General features: G+C 39.0%; 2 protein-coding genes across 5 annotated transcripts in view; both read right to left on the bottom strand.

Moving 5' to 3' along the window:
• The window catches only part of LOC311302302 (uncharacterized protein), a 79631-nt gene that overhangs the window by 33792 nt on the left and 24790 nt on the right, over nucleotides 1-21049 (bottom strand). The gene's annotated exons all lie outside the window — the stretch shown is intronic.
• LOC311302324 (uncharacterized protein) lies at nucleotides 625-3298 on the bottom strand. Of its 3 annotated transcripts, XM_084428122.1 has the most exons (6): nucleotides 3212-3298; nucleotides 2514-2822; nucleotides 2057-2416; nucleotides 1445-1504; nucleotides 1219-1299; nucleotides 625-1107 (listed from the first exon to the last, which is right to left on the bottom strand). In XM_084428122.1, the coding sequence occupies exons 1-6, from the start codon at nucleotides 3270-3272 to the stop codon at nucleotides 1052-1054; spliced, it is 927 nt and encodes a 308-aa protein (XP_084284248.1). In that variant the 5' UTR covers nucleotides 3273-3298; the 3' UTR covers nucleotides 625-1051. The 3 variants fall into 3 exon arrangements, 2 of the variants coding, with proteins under 2 accessions (XP_084284248.1, XP_084284247.1); XM_084428121.1 differs by lacking the exon at nucleotides 3212-3298 and having other exon boundaries at nucleotides 2514-3132; XR_014629558.1 differs by lacking the exons at nucleotides 1219-1299; nucleotides 2057-2416; nucleotides 2514-2822; nucleotides 3212-3298 and having other exon boundaries at nucleotides 1068-1107; nucleotides 1445-1651.

Here is a 21049-nt window from a genome sequence, read left to right as displayed (position 1 = left end):
GCGTCTGTAAAGCAGATATTAACTGTCTTCAGGGAGTTTCTACACATGGATTATAACGTTCTGCTTTACTCTCTCCAGCCTTGAGAAATATATCAGATCCAGACTCCTTTATCAACACTACAAATGCTCTGGAAGATCTGGGATGTATTTCTCAAGCACCACTGATTTAACTTCCGCCTCCCTGAACTTCTGGACCACTTTGAATAAAACACTTGAACGAGTCGTTTTCGACCAACTATCTACATTTCTCACACAGAACATCCTCCTGGACAACAACCAGTCTGGCTTCAGAAGCGCCACTAAACTGAGACGGCCCTGCTCTCGGTTATTGAAGCTCTGAGACTGGCAAGAGGAGCCTCCGAATCCTCAGTTCTCCTCTTGCTGGATCTGTCTGCTGCTTACAGTTAACCACCAAGAAGAGCATCTCAGGAACAGTGCTTCAAGTCTGACCTCTCAGTGGGTCCTTCAGGGTGTCGTGAGGTGTTTAAGACCCAATATCTAGCTCTCGGTTATTGAAGCGGCTTCTCAACTACAACTCGCTTCAGTGGACTTACAGATACATTACCAGCTCATGAAGGGGAATTAACATATTCCTAACAAACACCTCAGGAAAGGAGACTTATTAAACACAACTGCAGAGGTTTATTAAGACAATTATAGCAATCATTCAAAATGAAAAAAGATGCTAAAACCAGGAATGAACAGACAAGATCCAAGAATCCTCAAATCAGCTCCATCACACAGAACAGAGAGAGATTATACAGTCTGAGTCTGTCCATTACTGTATTAATATTATATTTAAAGCAGTTTACATATGAAGCGCAAGAGAATGACTTTCAGCAGTGTAGGCAAATATATCCATAACATCCATATAAATGAAAATAAATATGTAAAAAACACACATTTTAATCTAAACTTGATTATGTCACTATAAGTGCTCAGAGTATTTTCTCTGTTTTCTGAGAAGAAGAAAATAAAACAATGAACAATCCTCTGTAAGTTTTTGCTATTGTAAATATTGCTGCAGATTGGCTCTAAACTCATCAGTATTTTATTCTAATATTGTCGGCATCTCTATTTCCTCTGGGTGCTTCGAGTCCTTCCTCCCTGCAAAATAAAAGCATTGACTGACCTCTCGTATGTGTTTTTATCATGATTGCAGATTGTTCCAGATCAGATGAGTGTGAATCATCAGATTGTGTGCGGCTCAAAACTCACCAGCTCTTCTTGCACAGATGATCTGAAGAAGAATCACAGTAGGAGCAGCAAACACTGCCATCTCAACAATAATCACAATCACTGCAGGAAACATGAGAGGAAGAAGAGAAACTGTACATGACTGAAGTCAAGGGTATTCAACTATCAACAGTTATTGATGAAGCATTTACAGACTGACTGATAGTTTAATGTTATAAAGCTGTCAGTATAAATGAACGTGTCGTACCTCTGTATAATGATCCAGCAGTCACACTGACTTCAGTTTCTGATGCTGTATCAGCTGGATCTGTGGATCACGTCTGTTAGTTCAGTTCAACACATAATGCCACATATACACAACATCATCATCACATAATACTGGAGCTTCACATCACAGAAATGATGAATATGTGCACGAGTCTGTCATCTATTATCTTCTTACTTCACTCTCAAGCTGTCAGGAGGAGAATGGCAGTAGTTGAGAAGAGACTGTACTGTATTACTGTATTACTGTATTAATGTGTTACTGTATAATTTATTCCTGGTTTATATGAGAGTGAAACACAGTTGAGCTTCTGCAAATAAACCTTCAGCTTGAATGAAGGACATAAGCCTTATAATTCCTAAAGCCGACCTCCTACATGGGTCATACTAGGCTTTAATACACTCGTCTGATTTATGCAATATATCATGTATGACCCATGCAGGAGGCCAATATTGGGGATTATAAGGATTGTTATGCAGTTTATGACTTTGACCACTAATATTTTACAACTCCAAAACGTATGAAGCCATCAGAAAGAGTAGAGCCAATCTGTGGAAGTTTTCACAAATCTGTCAGAAAAGAGTGTTTTCTCACCTGAATACTTGACAGTGTATCTGACTGAGGTCACGAGTTGATTTCTGTCAGTAAGCTGACATCTCCACTCTCTGTTGTCATCTTCATTCAGGAGTGTTGTAGTCAGAGTGATGATACAGGGATCTGGATCTGATGATGATAATATCTGATATCTGGAGTCTGTCTTCAGATCAACACCAGTGTGATTCACCCACAACAGCTCAACTCCCCTAGAACTGACCCAATAATCACAGGAGTATAGAGTATATGTATACAACTGACAGGAGAGAGTCACAGAGCGGCCTGGACTGATCTCAGTCTGTGAGGATGAAGATGATGATGATGATGATGATGATGATGATGATGATGAAGACACTGAAACTGAACACAAGACACAAATCACAGACTCTTCAATCATCATCTGAGTTTAAAGGGAGAATCTGCCCTTTTGAAATTGAGCACATAATCATAAACTTACCATGAAGAACACGCAGATAAACATCAGCATCAGGTCCTTGTTGTTCTCCATTCACATATTGTCTGCAGCTGTATAATCCATAATCTTCTCCTGTGACGTTCTTGATGTTCAGAGAGCAGTCAGACTCCAGACTCAGTCTCTCATGTCTCTCTGAGTCTTTATTCTTTATCCCTCCAGTAATCAGTTTAACTCCTGAATGTCTGAATCTGTTCTTGATCCATGTAGTTGATTTGCAGTCAGAAAGAGTTTTATTACAGGACAGAGAGACATTTTCACCAGAACTGATGAACATATAAACTCCACTGGTTCCTGAAACACAGTATATCTCAGTGATCATTATGATATATATTAATAAATGAAACATAAAACACACCAGCATAAAAAGCAGAAGTTTTAAATCATAGTATTTTTCCTGACTTAAAGCAAACAACACACTCTCCAGAATAAACTATTAGTCTTTATCAGAGAGCTGTTCAAATCACTGACACACTCTTAATATGAAGATAATTCTTCATCATCAGATGTTTGAGTGACACTATGTCCAGTATCAGGAATAATACAGTATGATCTGTGTGTATCAATACACAACTCTGAGATCACAACGTGAATGTGTGCAAGAATAAACTGAGCATGTTCAAATGAACTCTTTCCAGACTAATTCCACTAAATGTCTTTAGAGAAAATACAGATTTCTTTACCTGTGAGAAGTGAAGAGAGAATGATCAGTCCCAGCAGACACAGATCACACTTATCAGCCATTTTCTGTTTCTGTCAGTCTTCCTCTTCATTATTTATAGTTACAGCTCTTTCTCTTCATTATATATAGTTACAGCTCCTCCTTTAAACATCATCAGCTCCTCTTGCGGTTATTAACGTCCTCTCATCTGACCAACCGAGAGTTTAAATGTGTTGTTATATAGTGACTCTATACCAGTGTAACTTTGTCCTCTCTGTAGATTGGGCTCATATAGACTCTGAACTGTGTACTTTAACACTGAGGATTTTGCTCTGTGGTCTTGAATGGTCTTGACTCTGAGTGACACTCAACTTTCCTCTACAGATGTATAGACATTAAATTTTGTTAATAGTTGTAATAGTTGTTCTCGAAATAAAAGAGAATGTGTGAAAAGTAGCTGGTTGAAAATGAAATAAAATGTTCAAATGAATGTGTTGAATTTGCAGGGCGAGCTCAACCTAAAGCCTAGTTTGAGCTTGGTCTGTTAAGTTAAGGGTCATAGGAAGAGAGTGTATGTGTGTAGCTATAGATACAAGACATGTTTCAGGGTGTTAAAACCACATGTGTTTTTGAAGAGAGCTTGGAGCATCTCTTGCTTCACAGATAGAAAAGGTATGAAGCCGAAGAGGGTCAAAGGGAACAGGGGAACTTTCCATATAGAGCTTTTGGTGTGTGTGCTGCATAAGACAAGGGTGATAAGACCTGTAGATAATCTGAATATGTGCTTTCACAAACTTATGTTAATGAAAGTCCCAAGCTTTACCTTATAAGGGAATTAACTGTACTAAGGCCTTCTTGCAAGAATAAAGTACTTCAAAGACAAGTGGGTTTGCTTTTCACTGCAGTCTCACCACTAAACAGATCATATCTGCAACAAGCGGGACAGCACCAACATGTGTGTTAGATGGTTTGAAAAGGCTTGATACATTAACATATACAGACATAAACACATAAATAAATAAATAAATAAGTAAATAAATAAATAAATAAATAAATAAATAAATAAATAAATAAATGAGTTCTTGGAAGTTTTGTTGTTTCATAATCTTGTAAGTGGGCAGTGCTTTTGTTGAACAGAGTTCTTTAGACTGGATAAAAGAGGGTGAAAGTGATTAATAGAGAAGGTCGTATGTGCTTATTACAGTAATAACAGCTTATTACCACCTATAGTTACGTTTTAAAGTCAAGCGCCCTCTAGCGCTGCTGTTAATAATGACAGTGTCGTGTGTACTATTGTTGTATTTTGTACAAATACTATTTGTTGTACTATTTGATGTGCTTCTTTCAAAAAAGCCATATTGGAAAGTAAAGATCAAAATAATTAAACTCTTATCAAATAAATTTTTTTTTTAAATACTTTAAATTATAAATAAATCTTTTGTAACAAAGTAAAAAACAAAAAAAGCTCAAAATGTTTTAAAAGCACTGCAGATGATAAAACCATGATTTATATAAAATCTAATTGTATTTATAAAGCACATTTAAAATCAACCTTACCGTACATGACAAAAAAAAAACAAAAAAAAAACAAAAAGGCAAAAATGACTAGAAAAATTACAACAAGAAATTAAGACAAGAAACGCAGTAGAATTACACAGGATTGAAAGAGAAAAGATGAGTTTTAAGCACAGATTTAAATAGTGTAGACGCAGGTCTAGCATATAGTGGGAGGTTATTCCACAACTGAGGGCCAGCCACTGCAAAAGCTCGATCACCTCTGCATCGTAAGCGAGATCGAGGGACAGACAGAAGATGCTGATCTCTTGACCTAAGGGATCTGGGTGGGTTGTGATTGACGATTAAATCAGAGAGATATTTAGGGGCTTGATTACAACGAGCTTTGTAGGTGAAAGTTAAGATTTTACAATTCGATATCAAACTGGCAGCCAGTGTAGAGAGTGCAGGATTGGGGTAATATGACCACGTGTACGGCTGGCGGTGAGCAAACGGGCAGCTGCGTTTTGGACCATTTGAATACGAGAGATTGCAGACAGAGGAAGCCCGACATATAGTGAGTTACAGTAGTCCAGTCATGTGGAAATGAAAGCATGAATGACTCTCTCGAAGCTCGAACCAGCTCAAATTCGCTCCACTGTTTTTTCACCCAAGAAAAAATAAGATCGGGTGAAAATTATTTAACACTAGAAGTCCCAGAGTTTTGTAACCCTCCTTTAGCCAAGTGGATGCTAACTGGTTAGTCTTTTGGCTATCATTAGCATCAATTCATGTGTAAATGTGGTCATTACCTGAGCAATCTGCAGGGGGGTTGGGGGTGTGTGTGTGAATGGTTGCTGGTGGCTTGTTTGTATGTGTGGGGGAGGGAGGGCTGCTAAAAGCAGAGAACTTGATTGACCAAGTCTCACATTGGCATGTAGGGTCTTGCCCAGGTGTAAACAGGTATGAATTAGCACATCTAATTGCATGCAGCTTGCTCTCAAATGAGAGGTAATTCCTTTTGTGCTGAGGTGGGTAAAATCTCACTGCACATAGCCTACTACTTCAGTGCCCTCAAAAATTCTGTGGTGTACGAACCTCCTCTCCAAGAAAAGAAAACGCAGACAAGACTCACCACTCGGCAGGCCTTGGAAATGATCCTGAGTGAAGTAAACCCTTGTGACTCAGATGGAGAAGACATAGAACTTCAGCCGGATTCGGACTCAGAGCTGTCTGATCTGTCTTCAGGTTAAGTTTCATTTCATATTATTTCCTATTTCATTTCAAACCAGTAAGTGGAAAACACCAAAAAAGCAGAGTGGAGTGACATAAATATTTACTCTGCCTTTTTTGTATTGTCCACTTTTTTGTTTGTACTACTTAGCGGACATTCACTGCCATCTGAAGTGCAAAACATTATTAGTTGTATCTTTTTATTTAGGAAGATATTTCAGACATTATTCCGATACAGAGAAGGAGATACTGGAATTATTATTAGTATCTATGCATGCATTTGTGATTTCATTTGACTTTTCCATTGCTCACAATTTGAATTTGTTCACACTGCAGATGAGGAGACTGCTCCTCAACCAAAAAAGAGAGCCCGTTTGGGGACTGACCTGACAGAGACAGCGAAAGATGGCACAGTGTGGCGTGAAGAACAGTGGGGACGCGTCTCCCTTTCACCCCAATAAAAGCGTACGCTGCAGATGAAGAGCCAACGGCTAAGGCCAGGAAAAGTATCTCGAGTCGCCTTCAGAGCTTCCTGTGTTTCATCACTCTTGACATGGCATTTATTGCAATTGTCATCTTGCGGGGGCTTACCAAGGTTCCATCACTACGTGACTGCTGGTCAGCAAACCTGGGAAACCCACATATCATTGGAACAATGCCACGAAACCGCTTCCAAGACATCATGCGACACCTACGCTTTGATGACAGATCCACCCGGAGTGATCGAGCAAAGACTGATAAGTTTGCTGCAATTTCCAGTGTGTGGGGATCATTTGTCACCAATTGCATCACGTCCTACAACCCTGGTCTACATATCACCGTTGATGAACAGCTTTTCCCGTCAAATACTCGCTGCTGTTTCCTGCAGTATATTGCAACTAAACCTGACAAGTTTGGGATCAAGTTTTGGGTGGCTTGCGACCTAAAATCCAAGTACATTTGTAATGTCCTCCCATATCTTGGCAAGGACCCTAGTCGTCCCAGTGGAGAGAGACTGTCTGAAAATGTAGTGATGAGGCTGATGGAACCATTCCTAGACAAGGGCAGAAATGTTACCACGGACAATTTCTTCACATCGCTGTCACTTGCGCATAAACTTCTTAGCCGGAAAACCACCATCCTCGGCACAGTCAACAAGATTCACTGGGAAATCCCTCAATCCGCTAGAGACACAGATCGCAATGAATTCACCACTCAGGTATGTTGCAGGTCTTTTGTGGTTCTATGTTTATGTGTTTCTAATTTTTAGAATCAACACCGCCAAGTGTGTCATTGTGTGTAAAAGTGCTATGAAAATAACTATTTATCTTATTTATTAGGTGTTTTCAACCACTGCTGCTACGCTGACGGCGTATGCAGCCAAACGGAAGAAGACCGTCTACATTCTTAGCAGCGTGCACAGCGTGATTCAGACTGATAATACCACCAAAAGGAAGCCAAACACTGTCACCCTTTACAACACCACAAAGTGCGGCGTGGATGTGATGGACCGGATGGTGCGGGAGTTCATTGTCCGCACAGGGACACGGCGCTGGCCAGTTGCCGTGTTCTATAACATGATTGACATGGCAGCACTGAATGCACATGTGCTGTATCAAGCATGCACCGGAAGGCAGGAAAGACGGGTGGACTTCCTGGTGGAGCTTGCAAGAGAGTTGGCTAACTCTCATATGTGTGCGAAGAAGGCAAGAAAAGAACAATTGCTTCGGACACAACCCTCCACACCTAGCCCTGGAAAAAGAACCATGTGTCAGGTCAAACACCAATGCAAGAACAATCATGCCACTGTGCGATGTGTTCACTGCTACAGATACACATGTGGTAAATGCAGATGGGAGATACCATGGCAGTGCCAGGATTGTGAGTGATTGCTGGAATGTACTCACTCACTTTTTAATATTATTTGTAAATATGTGTACAAATGGTTGGTTTCTTTTTTTTTTTTTTTTTGTACTGTTTTTATCAATAAATCTCAGCAACAAAGGAAAAAAAAAACATGTGTGTTGATTTTTCCCTAAGATGGCAAAGTGAAACACAAGTTTCCTTGAAGTGGCTCAGCATGGCCCCACATCGTTTACATAACAAAAGCAACCGTTCACAGCTGATTAAGGATATTAGCCTAAAGCCTTCCAGCCCATCGGCTGTCCTGCGGGTTTTATAGGTAGAAAAGCCAAATGGCTGCTCTCTGGGACTTCTAGTGTTAACGAGGCAGTCAGCATCTCGAATGATTTTCAATGAATTTCAATATCAGCCACCGATAGACCATATGACAGTATTAGATCTAGTGTATGACCGTGACTGTGTGTGGGTCCATTTACCCATTGAACAACATTTATAGAGGATATTACATTTAAAAAGTCTTTAGCTAAAGCAGAAGCAGGGCAGCATACATGAATGTTAAAATCACCAATTATTAAAATATGGTCATATCTCGTCAAAGCATCCCCCAGGAGATCAGAAAACTCATTGATAAAGTTACTAGATGAAGGTGGACGATAGATTAGCAAGAGTAGAATAGGATAGAGGGAATTTAAATGAATTTCCTGCACTTCAAAGCTCGTAAAAGTGGCCGTTGACAATAAACAACACTGAACATTGTTTTAAAACCCTTGAAGTTTCCCTGCCCTGCCGGTTAACCGGGGAGTGTTAAAGAAGTCATACTCTGGTTGAACCAGTTCGGGAAAAGGACTGATATCACCTGCTGTTATCCACGATTCCGTCGCGAAGAAATAGTCCAGATTGTTAGAAGAGATGAGGTCGCTGCAGATGAAGGTTTTGTTTACTACAGATTGAACATTGGCGAGGGCCATCCTAAGTTGTGGTGGATCATGTGAAGAGTCGGAAGCTCTGCAAAGTGAACACAGGTTGTGATGATTCACATTCCTGTGTCGGAGACATGTAGAGATCCGTCGAGTCAGCCAGAAGAGTGAAGAGGGGATAATCGACCGAATCCACGATGATTTTGATCCGCGGCCTTTCGAAAAAGGCAATAATGCCGGATTGAATCCGACGAGGTGGAGATCGACACCGAGGTGAAGCCCAGTGCCCAGGCTGACTTCAACCGAACCGCAACGCTCACCGTTTTCCACGTCTCCACCGGCATCTCCTGCATGGAAGTTCACACGCCAACATAGGTGGCCGGGTGAGTAAAACTCATAGTTGTTTAGATCGGGATAAGTTCGGAGAAGTTTTGGCATGGCATGATAAATATCTAAGTTGTTGCCGATCATAAGCGATCAACAAGTGACAACGTAGAAGCAGCAAAGTCAATAAAAACATAACAAGTAACACAATGGGTAGACGGCAAGCCGCACACACCGGCGCCACCTTCATGATTTATATATTTATATAATGGTAATGTTGTTAACAATATCCCCATTTGACCATGTGCTGTTCTTGTGGCATTGAATAATGAAATGCGATGAACCAAGAGGAAGATGAAGAAAGATAAGAAAAAGGGAGGCGTGGCCAAGCGTTTTCCTGACAGTCGTAGCTAAGGTGTGAATTTTAAGTATGTTTATTTATTTATTTATAAGTAGTCGTGTTGATTGTTTGCAATTCATATGGAACTAAGTAAGTGCATCTTGACGATTTGATTACAAATCAGCTGTGAATGCCATCTCTCTTTCTCTATCTCTCTTTTTCTTGTTTATCTCTCTCCTTATTGTATTTCTTTGTGCTTTTACTTCATTTAATTATTTCTCTTTAAAAACCATCTACAAATGGCATCAGAGTCATTAAAACAATTTAACGAATGTCTGGAAGCGGCAAACACCATGGCTGACGAGTTGGAAACCCCAAAAGTAAAGTTTTTCATCATGGCATTTACCTAAATTTAAAAGAAAATGTCTCTGCACATGCCGTGGGGTGGTGTGGTGCAATGGATAAGACACATGCCTTTGGTGTGAGAGACCCGGGTTCGAATCCACTGTGAGACACCAATGTGTCCCTGAGCAAGACACTTAACCCCTAGTTGCTCCAGAGGCGTGCGACCTCTGACATATATAGCAATTGTAAGTCGCTTTGGATAAAAGCGTCAGCTAAATGAATAAATGTAATGTAAATGCCTCCCCCAAATATATCATTTAGCTTTTATTTTAGACTAAAAAGAAAAGAAAGAAAGGGAACTGAAGTCTCCAATGTTTAGAGGCCAGCACGGGAACATCCTAGCACAACGTGTCTGGAAGAATCGATCTGGTCAGTAAAATATAGTCAAACTGTTGTTCACAAGTGATGATGCTTTTGGTCAGCAGTAATGTTTTCTATATCATTACATGTTGTGTTTGCAGTTAAAGCTGCTGCACTAGGGCTCTCAGAAGGAGTTGCAAATAAATGACATCCCGCAAGAGCTCCCAAGACTTGGTCAGCTTATTGAATTGAAAGCCTAAATAATGTCAGCCTTTATATTTAAATGTAAAATGTCACATACAGTATATGGTGAATATTATAATATTTAGACCCGTGTTTACTGTTACTGTGTTTGTGGATATCTGCTCAAACGTAGATATGTATATGGTAACCATAATGTTTTATATTTGAGCGCGATCGCGTTTGAATGTATCATATTTTGGAAAAGCAAAACGCTCCAAACGGCTTCATGTTTTTACTATTATCTCATTTCATATCATCATAACGAATGGAAACATTTGAAGTAACATGATAATCAATATATTTTTCTCTAGCTTAGTTGTTACTGAAATATTTGGAAGATTTATATAGGCTGCTATATTGTTATATGCCACTTTTCGAGATGATTCAGATGGTGACTTTGACAAAGTTCTCAGATTGACAGAGGAGTTGATGGATAAATACGAGATAGCATGCTGGGATCTGATAATGTCTCGTGAGCGAAAGCTGCCTGCAAAGTTTAGTCAGTCTATTGTCACCACAACATTGGGAAAAACATCCGCTATCAAAAATAATGGTGATCTGAGAGCACTCTGGAACTGTATTCTGGATAACGAGATGGCTGAATTGAACAGCCGATTTAAAGACGACACCTACGGAATAATGCGAGCTTCAGCTGCCCTCATCCCAGGATCCACCACTTTTGGCACACAAGAACTGATCAAATCTCCTTGCAGCTTGTATGGGATAACAGTCTGTGATGCGGAATTTGCCTTTTTTACCCAATTCATCAAGGGCAAAGCTGACAAAGACAAAATGCCCTCACTAATTGAATTGTTGGATGCCTGCGCTGCTGATATTTTCCCCGGAATGAACCGTCTGTTAAGGGCCATCATCACACTACCCATGACGTCCTGCAGTGTTGAAAGACTTTTCTCCGCTACTCACAGGATCAACACTCGCTTGAGAGCATCAATGGTGACTGAACGCTTGAACAATTTGACCCTGTTATCCTTTGAAAGAGAACTGACAGAAACACTGGATTATGACGAGATCATAAGCATCTTTAATTCAAAACCCAGGCGACTCCGCCTTGTGTAGCCGGGTGAGGTATAGGCCATGGTTTTCTTTACATGTAGGCCGTGCATGGCTTGATAGCAGGATGAGACTATTACTGTAAGTAGGCTACTTTGAGCCTCTGAGCTCAAATAATGTTGCTTTTTTAGAAAGCTAAATGTGTAGTGGGGGTTGACCTCAGCCTCTTGTTCAGGGCCTAAATATTTGTTCAGTTAACATGTCATTACTTTAAATGTTCAATGAATAGAGTGTTATGTTGTGGTTGTTTTTTTGTTATTTTGTTAGAGCTACGTGCTCTCTAATTGATCTTCCCTATGCACTATCACAAAGTTGCCTTTTTGTGAATGATATGTTCCTGGCTCGGTAGCCATAGCCTATGTTATATAGGCTTATGTATTTAGCTCAGTTTTGACAGTAGATTAAATTTAAATTACAAAATAAGTAGGCTAATAAACAAAAAAAAATTTTACCATTATAAAGCAGTTTGAATGTTTCATTGCGTTACAGTATGATTCTAATGAGAAAAGTATTCCCGAGCAGCTTTCAGCTATAATCACTTTGAGAACTTTTCTTGCAAGCACCCTGAACTAGACAAGTGGAAAACGTATTTTGAATAACACCATGTTATAACCGTAATTTTTTTTTCGTTTTGAATTATTTCGTTTAAAGACATTTCAAGCTTTGTGCATTTGATGTATTTCTCATGTCTGTGTGAGGCATACACTGAGTTTTGTTAAGTTAGCATGAGATGCGCTCCAGTTAACGTGCAATGCAAGTGACCGCGCAGGCGCCTCCATGATTATTGTCTGTTATATTTGCTTGTTTTTATATCTGCAATTGGTTGATGAAAAATTGATTAAAATTAAGATACAATTTATACAAAACGAAATTCACTTTAAAGAAAGTCTTTCTACAAAACAAACATATGAAGTGGTCATAATCATGTCTGACCATGTCATATTGCGCCTCTTATAATGCTGTTCAGTGTTCACTTTTCATAACCAAAATAGATTAAATAAATAAAAACATATATTATAATATTGAACATATATATTAACCTAAATACGTTTTCTTTAATGGCTACAGCACCTTGTAACGTCAGAGGACTCAAGGTTTCAGCGTTTCCCGAAACCTTCTTATTTAGGCTACACTTTTTTTTTTTTTACTGAAATGCTGGAAAGTATTTACAAGAACAATATTTCATTGCAGCTTCACCACAACAAACAAAAAATGTGAATTATTAATTAATTAATTAATAATATATATTTTTTTACAATTTTATTAATTTTATTTTATTAAAAAGCGCTTTTAAAGGTCAGTGAAAGCATCAGTCAAGTCCTATTCGGATGCTAATATTGTTTCTCATGGGCTCATACGGTATTTTAAACATTTACAGCAGTAAGTCGGTGATTTTAGTGCCATCCGAATCCATAATATCAGTGTCTTTTCTCACCCAACCCGCAATAAAAATCCCTGTCCAAATTAGTACCTACTGTTTTTTGACAAACAGGTCATGTGGTGATTTAATTGCCGTCTGAATCCACATCTCTGAGTTTACAAGAAGAAATTCAAAATACACTGTTAAAATCCTTTTTGATCACTGCCGAGCACCATACGTAAGATGTACACTTTTATTATTATTGAAATGCTGGAAAGTATTTACAAGAACAAAATTTCATCGCAGCTCCACCTCAGCGAACAAAAACGGGAAAGAGACAAAAGCACATACAAATTGGGTTTATTGGGTTATTATGGGTTATTATGGCAGCAATATATGATACAATTTAAAAATATGTAGGCTAGGCTATTATAGTTTGGATTATTTTTTATAATATCCCATGAGTCCTAATAAATGAAATTTCAACTATTTCTGAAGCGCTTCTTTTATAAAGAACACCGCTTTCTCACATAAACAGCCCCTGCACGAGAGAATAATTGATTCTCGAGCCATCGATATCAACCAATTCAGCACCATCGCCACGGACAGCACCCGGTAACGTCGCACATAAGAAGATATATCTTAAGCAGCTTCCTAAAGGGGGCCACACACCGGACGCGCAGCTCAGCGCCGCGCCGCGCCACGTCTAGGACAACGCTCACCTGAAAATCCGATAACATCAGCAATTTTCTGATTTCTGTAAATAAATATATAATATAATGCCCAGCAACGGCTCAGGACCGTGTTTACATTTATGTGTCTTAAATCGTAGTTAATGTATATACGGACTTTACCATGTGCTGCAATATACATTTAGTTTTATATTTATTTACAGAAATCAGAAAATTGCTGATGTTATCGGATTTTCAGGTGAGCGTTGTCCTAGACGTGGCGCGGTGCGGCGCTGAGCTGCGCGTCCGGTGTGCGGCCCCCTTTAGAGTCTTCGCGCTAAGAAACAACCGTTATCGGGAAACCCAGCCTTGATTTCGGAACACCCATAGATTCAGGCCCACCTCGACTTAATCTAGGCCCACCCATCTGTAACGTTCTGCATCCGCCACTGGTGAGTGTGTGTGTGTATTCTGTGAATTTTAAAAAGCAATTTTAACCAGAAAATTTTTAAATGTATTCCCAAAATCGTGCAGGCCTTTCTCTTGATATCAGTATGTTTTTTCTTTTTTTCAGGGCCCAGATGCCACTGAGTCCTGCTGACTTCAACATTCACAGTAGGCTACATGTCTCTGTACATGAACATGGTAAAGTGAAAATCAAACACCTTGGAAATGAAAGGTATGTACAATGTTTTTAGGAATGGCACAAAGGTCTCTTTCTTTGGATCATTGTTATCAATAAGTGCTTTTTTGTTGTGTATCTTTGGATTATGTTGTGTTGTAAATAAATCCAAACAATTTTAAAAGCCATTCTTTTTTAAATCTCCTCATTCTTTGTGGAAGGTTGGTCAGAATGATGGGCCCTGATAAGCTCCTAATAGGGCCATTAGGGAGTGTCTTTGTCTTTCTCAGGTGTGGAAAGCTTACATATTAATGAGGTGATCCGCCCCTCCCGCATAAAGCTTTATCACACAAAATACGTTGTAAAAATTTTAAATCAATATATTGTCTTCTCTGAATGAGCAGTCAGGGTGATTTTCACATAGTTTTAGAGCAAATATTCTAGGCTACGTCATACAATTTTCAAAAGTCTTGTGAAGAAATAATCAGTATGGGTTTCATGACCTTATTTCAGTGAGAATTTTTTTTTGTATTTTCACAAACCACGCATAAATGTCATTATCTCAAAACTACAAACTTTTACACACATGCTGCTGATATATTATTGTAGCAGAATTTGTGCTGAATACAGTGTAATCAGACTTTAGCCATGAAAATGTCACAAGTAACAGAAATAAGAACAAATGTCAGAGCATGTCAGAACGCCTCCAGGGCCCAGAAAACAGCTCAGACCCCAGAGGGTTAATAGCAAATAAACACGAATGAACAATAGGTGTGTTGAAAGATACAGTACAACTTACCGAAATGTATATCCCTCATACATGATATCGATCAGTCAGTGTTTTTCACCCGCGGAAGAGCTCAATAGCAGCTGGAGAACACTATAACCTACACGTGATGTACATTTACCTCAGGAACATTAATGACCATAGCACGCTAGTTGGCTAGACAAATTTGCATTTTGCTAAATATGTGCACATATTACATATTTATTTTTATTTATTTTTTACATATTTTTTACATATATGAATGGTGAACGTAACAGAGATATTAAAGTATCCTAATTGTATTGACGAGGCTCACTCACCGAGTACTGTTATCAGAAGGCTTTTATTCTGTTCAATAACACACAGCTCGTTAAGTAAGTACTTATTGAAATTAAGTACCTACTCATTGAGTATGCGGTTTGGAACGCTGCGTTCCAAACCGCATACTCAATGAGTAGGTACTTAATTTCAATAAGTACTTACTTAACGAGCGCTAAAAGAGTAGGTACTTTATAGCCAGATCTCGTTGAGTATGAATGCGAACCGGACATCTGCCATGTTGACGTTATCATGTGACCTACGACGCGTTATCACACGCGCAACAACTTAAAAGATTTGAACGACACGTTTAATGCATCTATCTGTACAATATCTTGATATTGATTAAACTTGCTCATTTTGTGGTCTTTTTGAAGAAACTGCTGCCCATTTATTTTGTGAATACATTTAGGGTTGATTTAAGTTCTTATATTTAACCCTACTAATGTGACCCACCGTTTTATCCTTAACGATATTATTTATTTTTATTACGAAATCCCAAAATTGTCATCTCACAAGCAAAAGTAGCTAACTGCTTTATTTTTTCCTCTTTTTCTTGTTGAATTTAACTGTCGTTTCATCCCTCAGGCCTAGGCCTATAAATAACAAAAAATGTTTTTTTTAAATGTATAATGAATTATTTAAGAAAATATATTAAGATATCCAACCTTGTAGGTTCTTTTTTCCTGTGTAAAAAATCTCATATTATGTATGCAAACCCATAATATATATATATATATATATATATATATATATATATATATATTATGGGTTTGCATACATGAGATTTTTTACAGATCTCATAACATCAGTAACTCGACAGCCCTACCTAGAACGGGTTTCCTCAGCGTTTGTAATGTCTGCACAAAGGGCAGCTTTTCGAAGATTCGCCTTTGGAGGAAAACTGTTGATTTTATACTTGAAAAATTGAAGTATCATTAATATTACCTCAGAATGAATTGCATTGCTATCCCACCCCAAAACATACAATAACAACAACGATAAATGCTGACCAATACTTAATTATATTACTTTTTACTGAAAATGATATAATTCAATAAAACAAACAAAATGTATGTCATATGACATAGCTATGCATGATTGAATACACTCTAGATGTGTATATAATGAACATATCTACATTTTCTTTCAAACAATTAAATAAAACATTAATTAAATAATTATATTTTATTTACTGACAACAATGAGAAATATTAATAAATTAGTAAAAGAATGAATGAAAGTCACCATCACACAATAAACAAATGCATAAGTCAACATATGAAACAAAGCTTTATTCAAACTACAATCATGTCTGTAGACTACAGGCGCTCAACCCCACATCCTTCTGCCGTCTCGACACAGCGGTTCCCGTTCTGCGGCTTTATTCTGATGAATCAGCTGACCGCCCGAGGTGAGCCGTTCCCTCGTGCCGGAGGTTGTTGCGTGATGTGTTGTGCTTCACAATCTGAGGCAATAAGAGCAGGTGGAGTGATGGAGGGTCTCGTAAGGGCAGGTGGAGTGATGGAGGGTCTCGTAAGGGCTGGTGGAGTGATGGAGGGTCTCATAAGGGCAAGTGGAGTGATGGAGGGTCTCATAAGGGCAAGTGGAGTGATGGAGGGTCTCATCCATGGCACAGTTTCCAGGATTCAGCTCTGGGCTCTTCATCCTCAGTGCTCACACCAGCCTGCTAACATTTCAGATCCTACAAAATGCACAAACATAACACAAAAGCAGTAATTTTAAACGCACAATGTCATTTGATTTCAGTATTATTTAGAAGACAAAAACGCTTTTTTTTCCACAAATGCCGCCATCATCTTCCCTTGCAGGTCCTGCTCCACCACAAAAGCTGTGCAGCAAATGCACAGAAATCAAGAATCAGAAAGGTGCTGTAATAGCTCTGTTTGAAATTACAATAATTAAAATAAACTACAACTTAAGATTTAAATAGTTGTTATTCATTTCTGTAGTATTCTGTAGAGCCACTCTCCACCAGATAAACACACATCTGTTCATCTGTCCCTGTAACATCCAGACAAGATTCACATTACCTCTGTGATTTATGAACTCAACACATGTTGAGGTTGTTTTAACTTTTTATCCAACATAAATGTTCCTCAATTTATCAACTACTATCAACTTTATCAACTACTAATGGACAAATAAAATAGATAACTTATGTTTAACGTTAGTTACTTCATAGATTTGTTCTACATAATAGCACACATTCATCACTCAGATGTCTATTTCATGTTGTGATATTTCAAGATTTTCCTGTCAGATGTAAAGAGACATTTAAAATAAGTGTCTTTAAGATGTATATGGTTTATGTAAATCCACTTTAGAGATGTAACTTACGTGTCTTTACTGGAGCTCCCCTGTTAGCTAACGTTATACATAATAAAACGTGTTTTACTGCAAAATCACAACTATACTATACTGTGTAACGTCTTTACACCTTCAACAATTCAACAGTTTACTCTACAGTAGTTCAACACATGCAATTTTAACAAAAGGAACTGTGTTTACTCACATTTGAAAGCACCCGCGTCGCCGATCTCTGCGATGTTTGATTATGACGTATCCTCTCGCGTGGCCTCCTGGGATAGAAGAGTATCCATCGGTTGAGCGGTTGAGCACTCAAAAATCTGGCCGAAAGCAGTAAGCCATCCGGGAACTTCTCGCCTACTCTTTTATGAATACTGATGTTTCGAACGTACTGCTTCCTTCACGTACTGTTTTCGCCTACTATATAGTAGGAAAGTAGGCATATTCGAACGCACTTAAGTCCGAATCTCGCGATAATTAGTACGTCACCCAGGTAATTCTCGCCTACTCTTTTGGATTCGTACATACTTTTTCGCTCGCCTACTCTTTTTCCCATACTAAATAGTAGAGAAGTATGCGGTTTGGAACGCAGCCACAGTGTTGGCGCAATGGATAAGACACATGCCTTTGGTGTGAGAGACCCGGGTTCGAATCCACTGTGAGACACCAATGTGTCCCTGAGCAAGACACTTAACCCCTAGTTGCTCCAGAGGCGTGCGACCTCTGACATATATAGCAATTGTAAGTCGCTTTGGATAAAAGCGTCAGCTAAATGAATAAATGTAAATGGACATAGGCACGACAATTTTTGTTCCTTTTAGCAAAACTCCATCTAGCACCGACAGTTCATCTTTAAAGTGTTGGTATGGGTTATCTCCTTCCCCCGGCATGTGAATTATTTCTATCACTCTCCTCAAATGTTCATCTTTCATTGTTTCATTGGCTATATCAGCCCACTTTGCAGCTGACACTGGCATCTGTGCTTTGATAGAGTCCACGTGAATCTGCACATCTTCTTCCGTAGTGCTTGTGTTATTACTCAAGCTAGCCCTGCTCAGGGTGTCTGCCACTATTAAGTGCTTGCCTGGTTTAAATTCAAATGCCAGATCATACTTCTGTAGACGAAGCATTAGTCTTTGTATGCGCGGTGGCACTTCTCCCAGTGGTTTCTTTGATATTGCTATGAGAGGCTTATGATCTGTCTCTAGGATGACTGGTCTTCCGTAAACATACTCATGGAATCTCTCACAGCCAAACACTGCACCTAGAGTCTCTTTTTCTATTTGCGCATACTTTCTTCCCGCAGATGTCATAGTGCGGGATGCATATGCGACTGGATACCACTCGGTGTCGTGTTGCTGGAGTAAAACGGCTCCTAAACCCGATTTCGATGCATCTGTAGAGACTTTTCGTGGCTTATCCTGGTCGTAGAATTTTAGAACCGGTTCTTTAGTCAAACTGCTCTTCAACCACAACCACTCTTCAACATGCTCCCTTTCCCACTGCCACTCAGTGTTTGATTCCAACAGGCTTCTTAATGACCTTGTGTTTGCTGACAGATTTGGAACAAATTCCCCCAGGTAGTTTACTAACCCTAAGGCTCTCTGCAGGTCTTTCTCGTCTCTTGGTTCCGGCATTTCCTCAATTGCCTGGATTTTTTCTCTGTCCAGCTGTACCTCTTCTTCAGACAGTCTCTCTCCCAGGTATGTGATTTCTCTTACACCAAACTGACACTTCTTTTTATTCAGTTTTAACCCTGTTCTTTGTGCTTGAGTTAGGACCCTGCGAAGTCTTGCATTGTGCTCTTCCTTAGTGCGGCCCCATACTACTACATCATCAACTCCTACTCCTTCGATTCCGTCGGAAAGCTGCTGCACGGTTCTGGGGAATACTTCTGGGGCTGAGCTGATGCCAAACCGTAACCTTAGGAAACAATGCCTTCCAAATGGCGTGTTAAAGGTGCATAGCTTTGAGCTTTCCTCGTCTAGCACTATCTGATAAAACCCGGATGAGGATCCGATTTAGAAAAGTAACATGCTCCACTCATTGAACTAGTTATATCTGATTTTGTTGGAAGTCTATAATGCTCTCGCTGGATTGCTTTGTTTAAGTCCTTTGGATCTATACACAATCTTAGATTGTTGATCAGGAGTATTTGACTGTGGGGTGAGTCGTAAATCGTGCCGTGGGGGAGGGGTTAGATCTCGAGTGGCTGGACGAGTACGCCCCAGTCCATTTCTTTTGTTCAAAAGTTCACTTCACTCTTTTAGATGTAAAGTTAGCCCATATTTTGTAGGTTTGTATTTTTATTTTATTTTATGTTTTTAGTGGTAGTATGTGTATTTCAGAGTTTCCACTAGAAAAAAATGTTTCTAGTGAAAAACGAGAGGTTTCGTTTTCCGGACATTTTGATGATATGCCGGTCAAATATCGCCTCTTAATTAAGGGGGCGAGATTATTACACGATTTATTATTTATAATAATAATATTACCATCTTACTGACAGTTCTCCATCACGGACATGTCGTGACCGTTCAAAGCGGCACTAAAAGACTGCTTTAAAACTTTCACAGAGACCTCAAACAGAAAGCACAAAGCCTTTCTTTAAAACGAATTTCGTTTTGTATTAATTGTATCTTAATTTTAATCAGTGTTTCATTATCCAATTTTCTAGATTTAATAAATAAAAAGTAAATATAGCAGACAATAAATAATCACGACATGGAGGCGCCAGCTGGAGCTACCGTTAAGCTATCATCCATGAACCGAAATTTAACGTATAAGGTAGCCTACTCGCCTCACACACCTAAAAAAAAATAGAAATATATCTATTATCTACAGAAATCTTTACTTTTAAACAGAACCATTCAAAACTAAATAAAACGATGTAATCAGTATGAAATGTGTATCTCTCTCCGGCGCGTTCACTACTGCGAAGATCGCGAGTCAGACTTCATCTTTGCAGCCGACACAGAAAACACTTGTTTATTAATAGACAATTAAAATGTCTCACTGCAATATTTTACATATTCATAATCATTACTTTTGCTGGTTCTTTGTGACAGCTTTTAGGTGCCGTTTACATGAACGCGTCACTGCATCAGCACCGAAAACAGAGAGAGAGAGAGAGAGAGAGCGTTATGAAAAATTGAGTGTGAGGGATTTGTTCACTTCACACAAAAAGATCTTGGAATGAGATGGCTAACTGTAGTAGCGTTTAGTCCACTGCCTATAATAGCCTAATTTAGAGATCACTTTCTTTTTTTTTTACCGACCGCCTACAACTTTGATCGGTTAACGTTGATACGGTCAACCATCGGTCAAACGGTCATCGGTTAACATCCATACTAGAGAGTAAACTTGACGGCACTCGCAAGAAAATGGATAAGTAGCTACATAATAACATTCACAGATATTACACCATTTAAAAAATACATAGGCTACTGAGTTACTAAAACATTCTTTGTCAAATAATAGGCTAGGCCTACACCTGTTTGTTCACAGTTTTAACGTTCATGTTTCCATTTGTTTAATTTCAAGATCTGAGGTGAATTATATCCATTGTTGCTTTTACAGCTACAAAGTGTTACAATCACGCCAGACTCCACCCTCACTCAATCACG

This window comes from Rutilus rutilus (genome assembly GCF_951802725.1).
Source record: "Rutilus rutilus genome assembly, chromosome: 1".
Classification (NCBI taxonomy): Eukaryota; Metazoa; Chordata; class Actinopteri; order Cypriniformes; family Leuciscidae; genus Rutilus; species Rutilus rutilus.
Note: the sequence above shows the minus strand (reverse complement) of the source record. Positions and strands in the feature narration are given on the sequence as shown.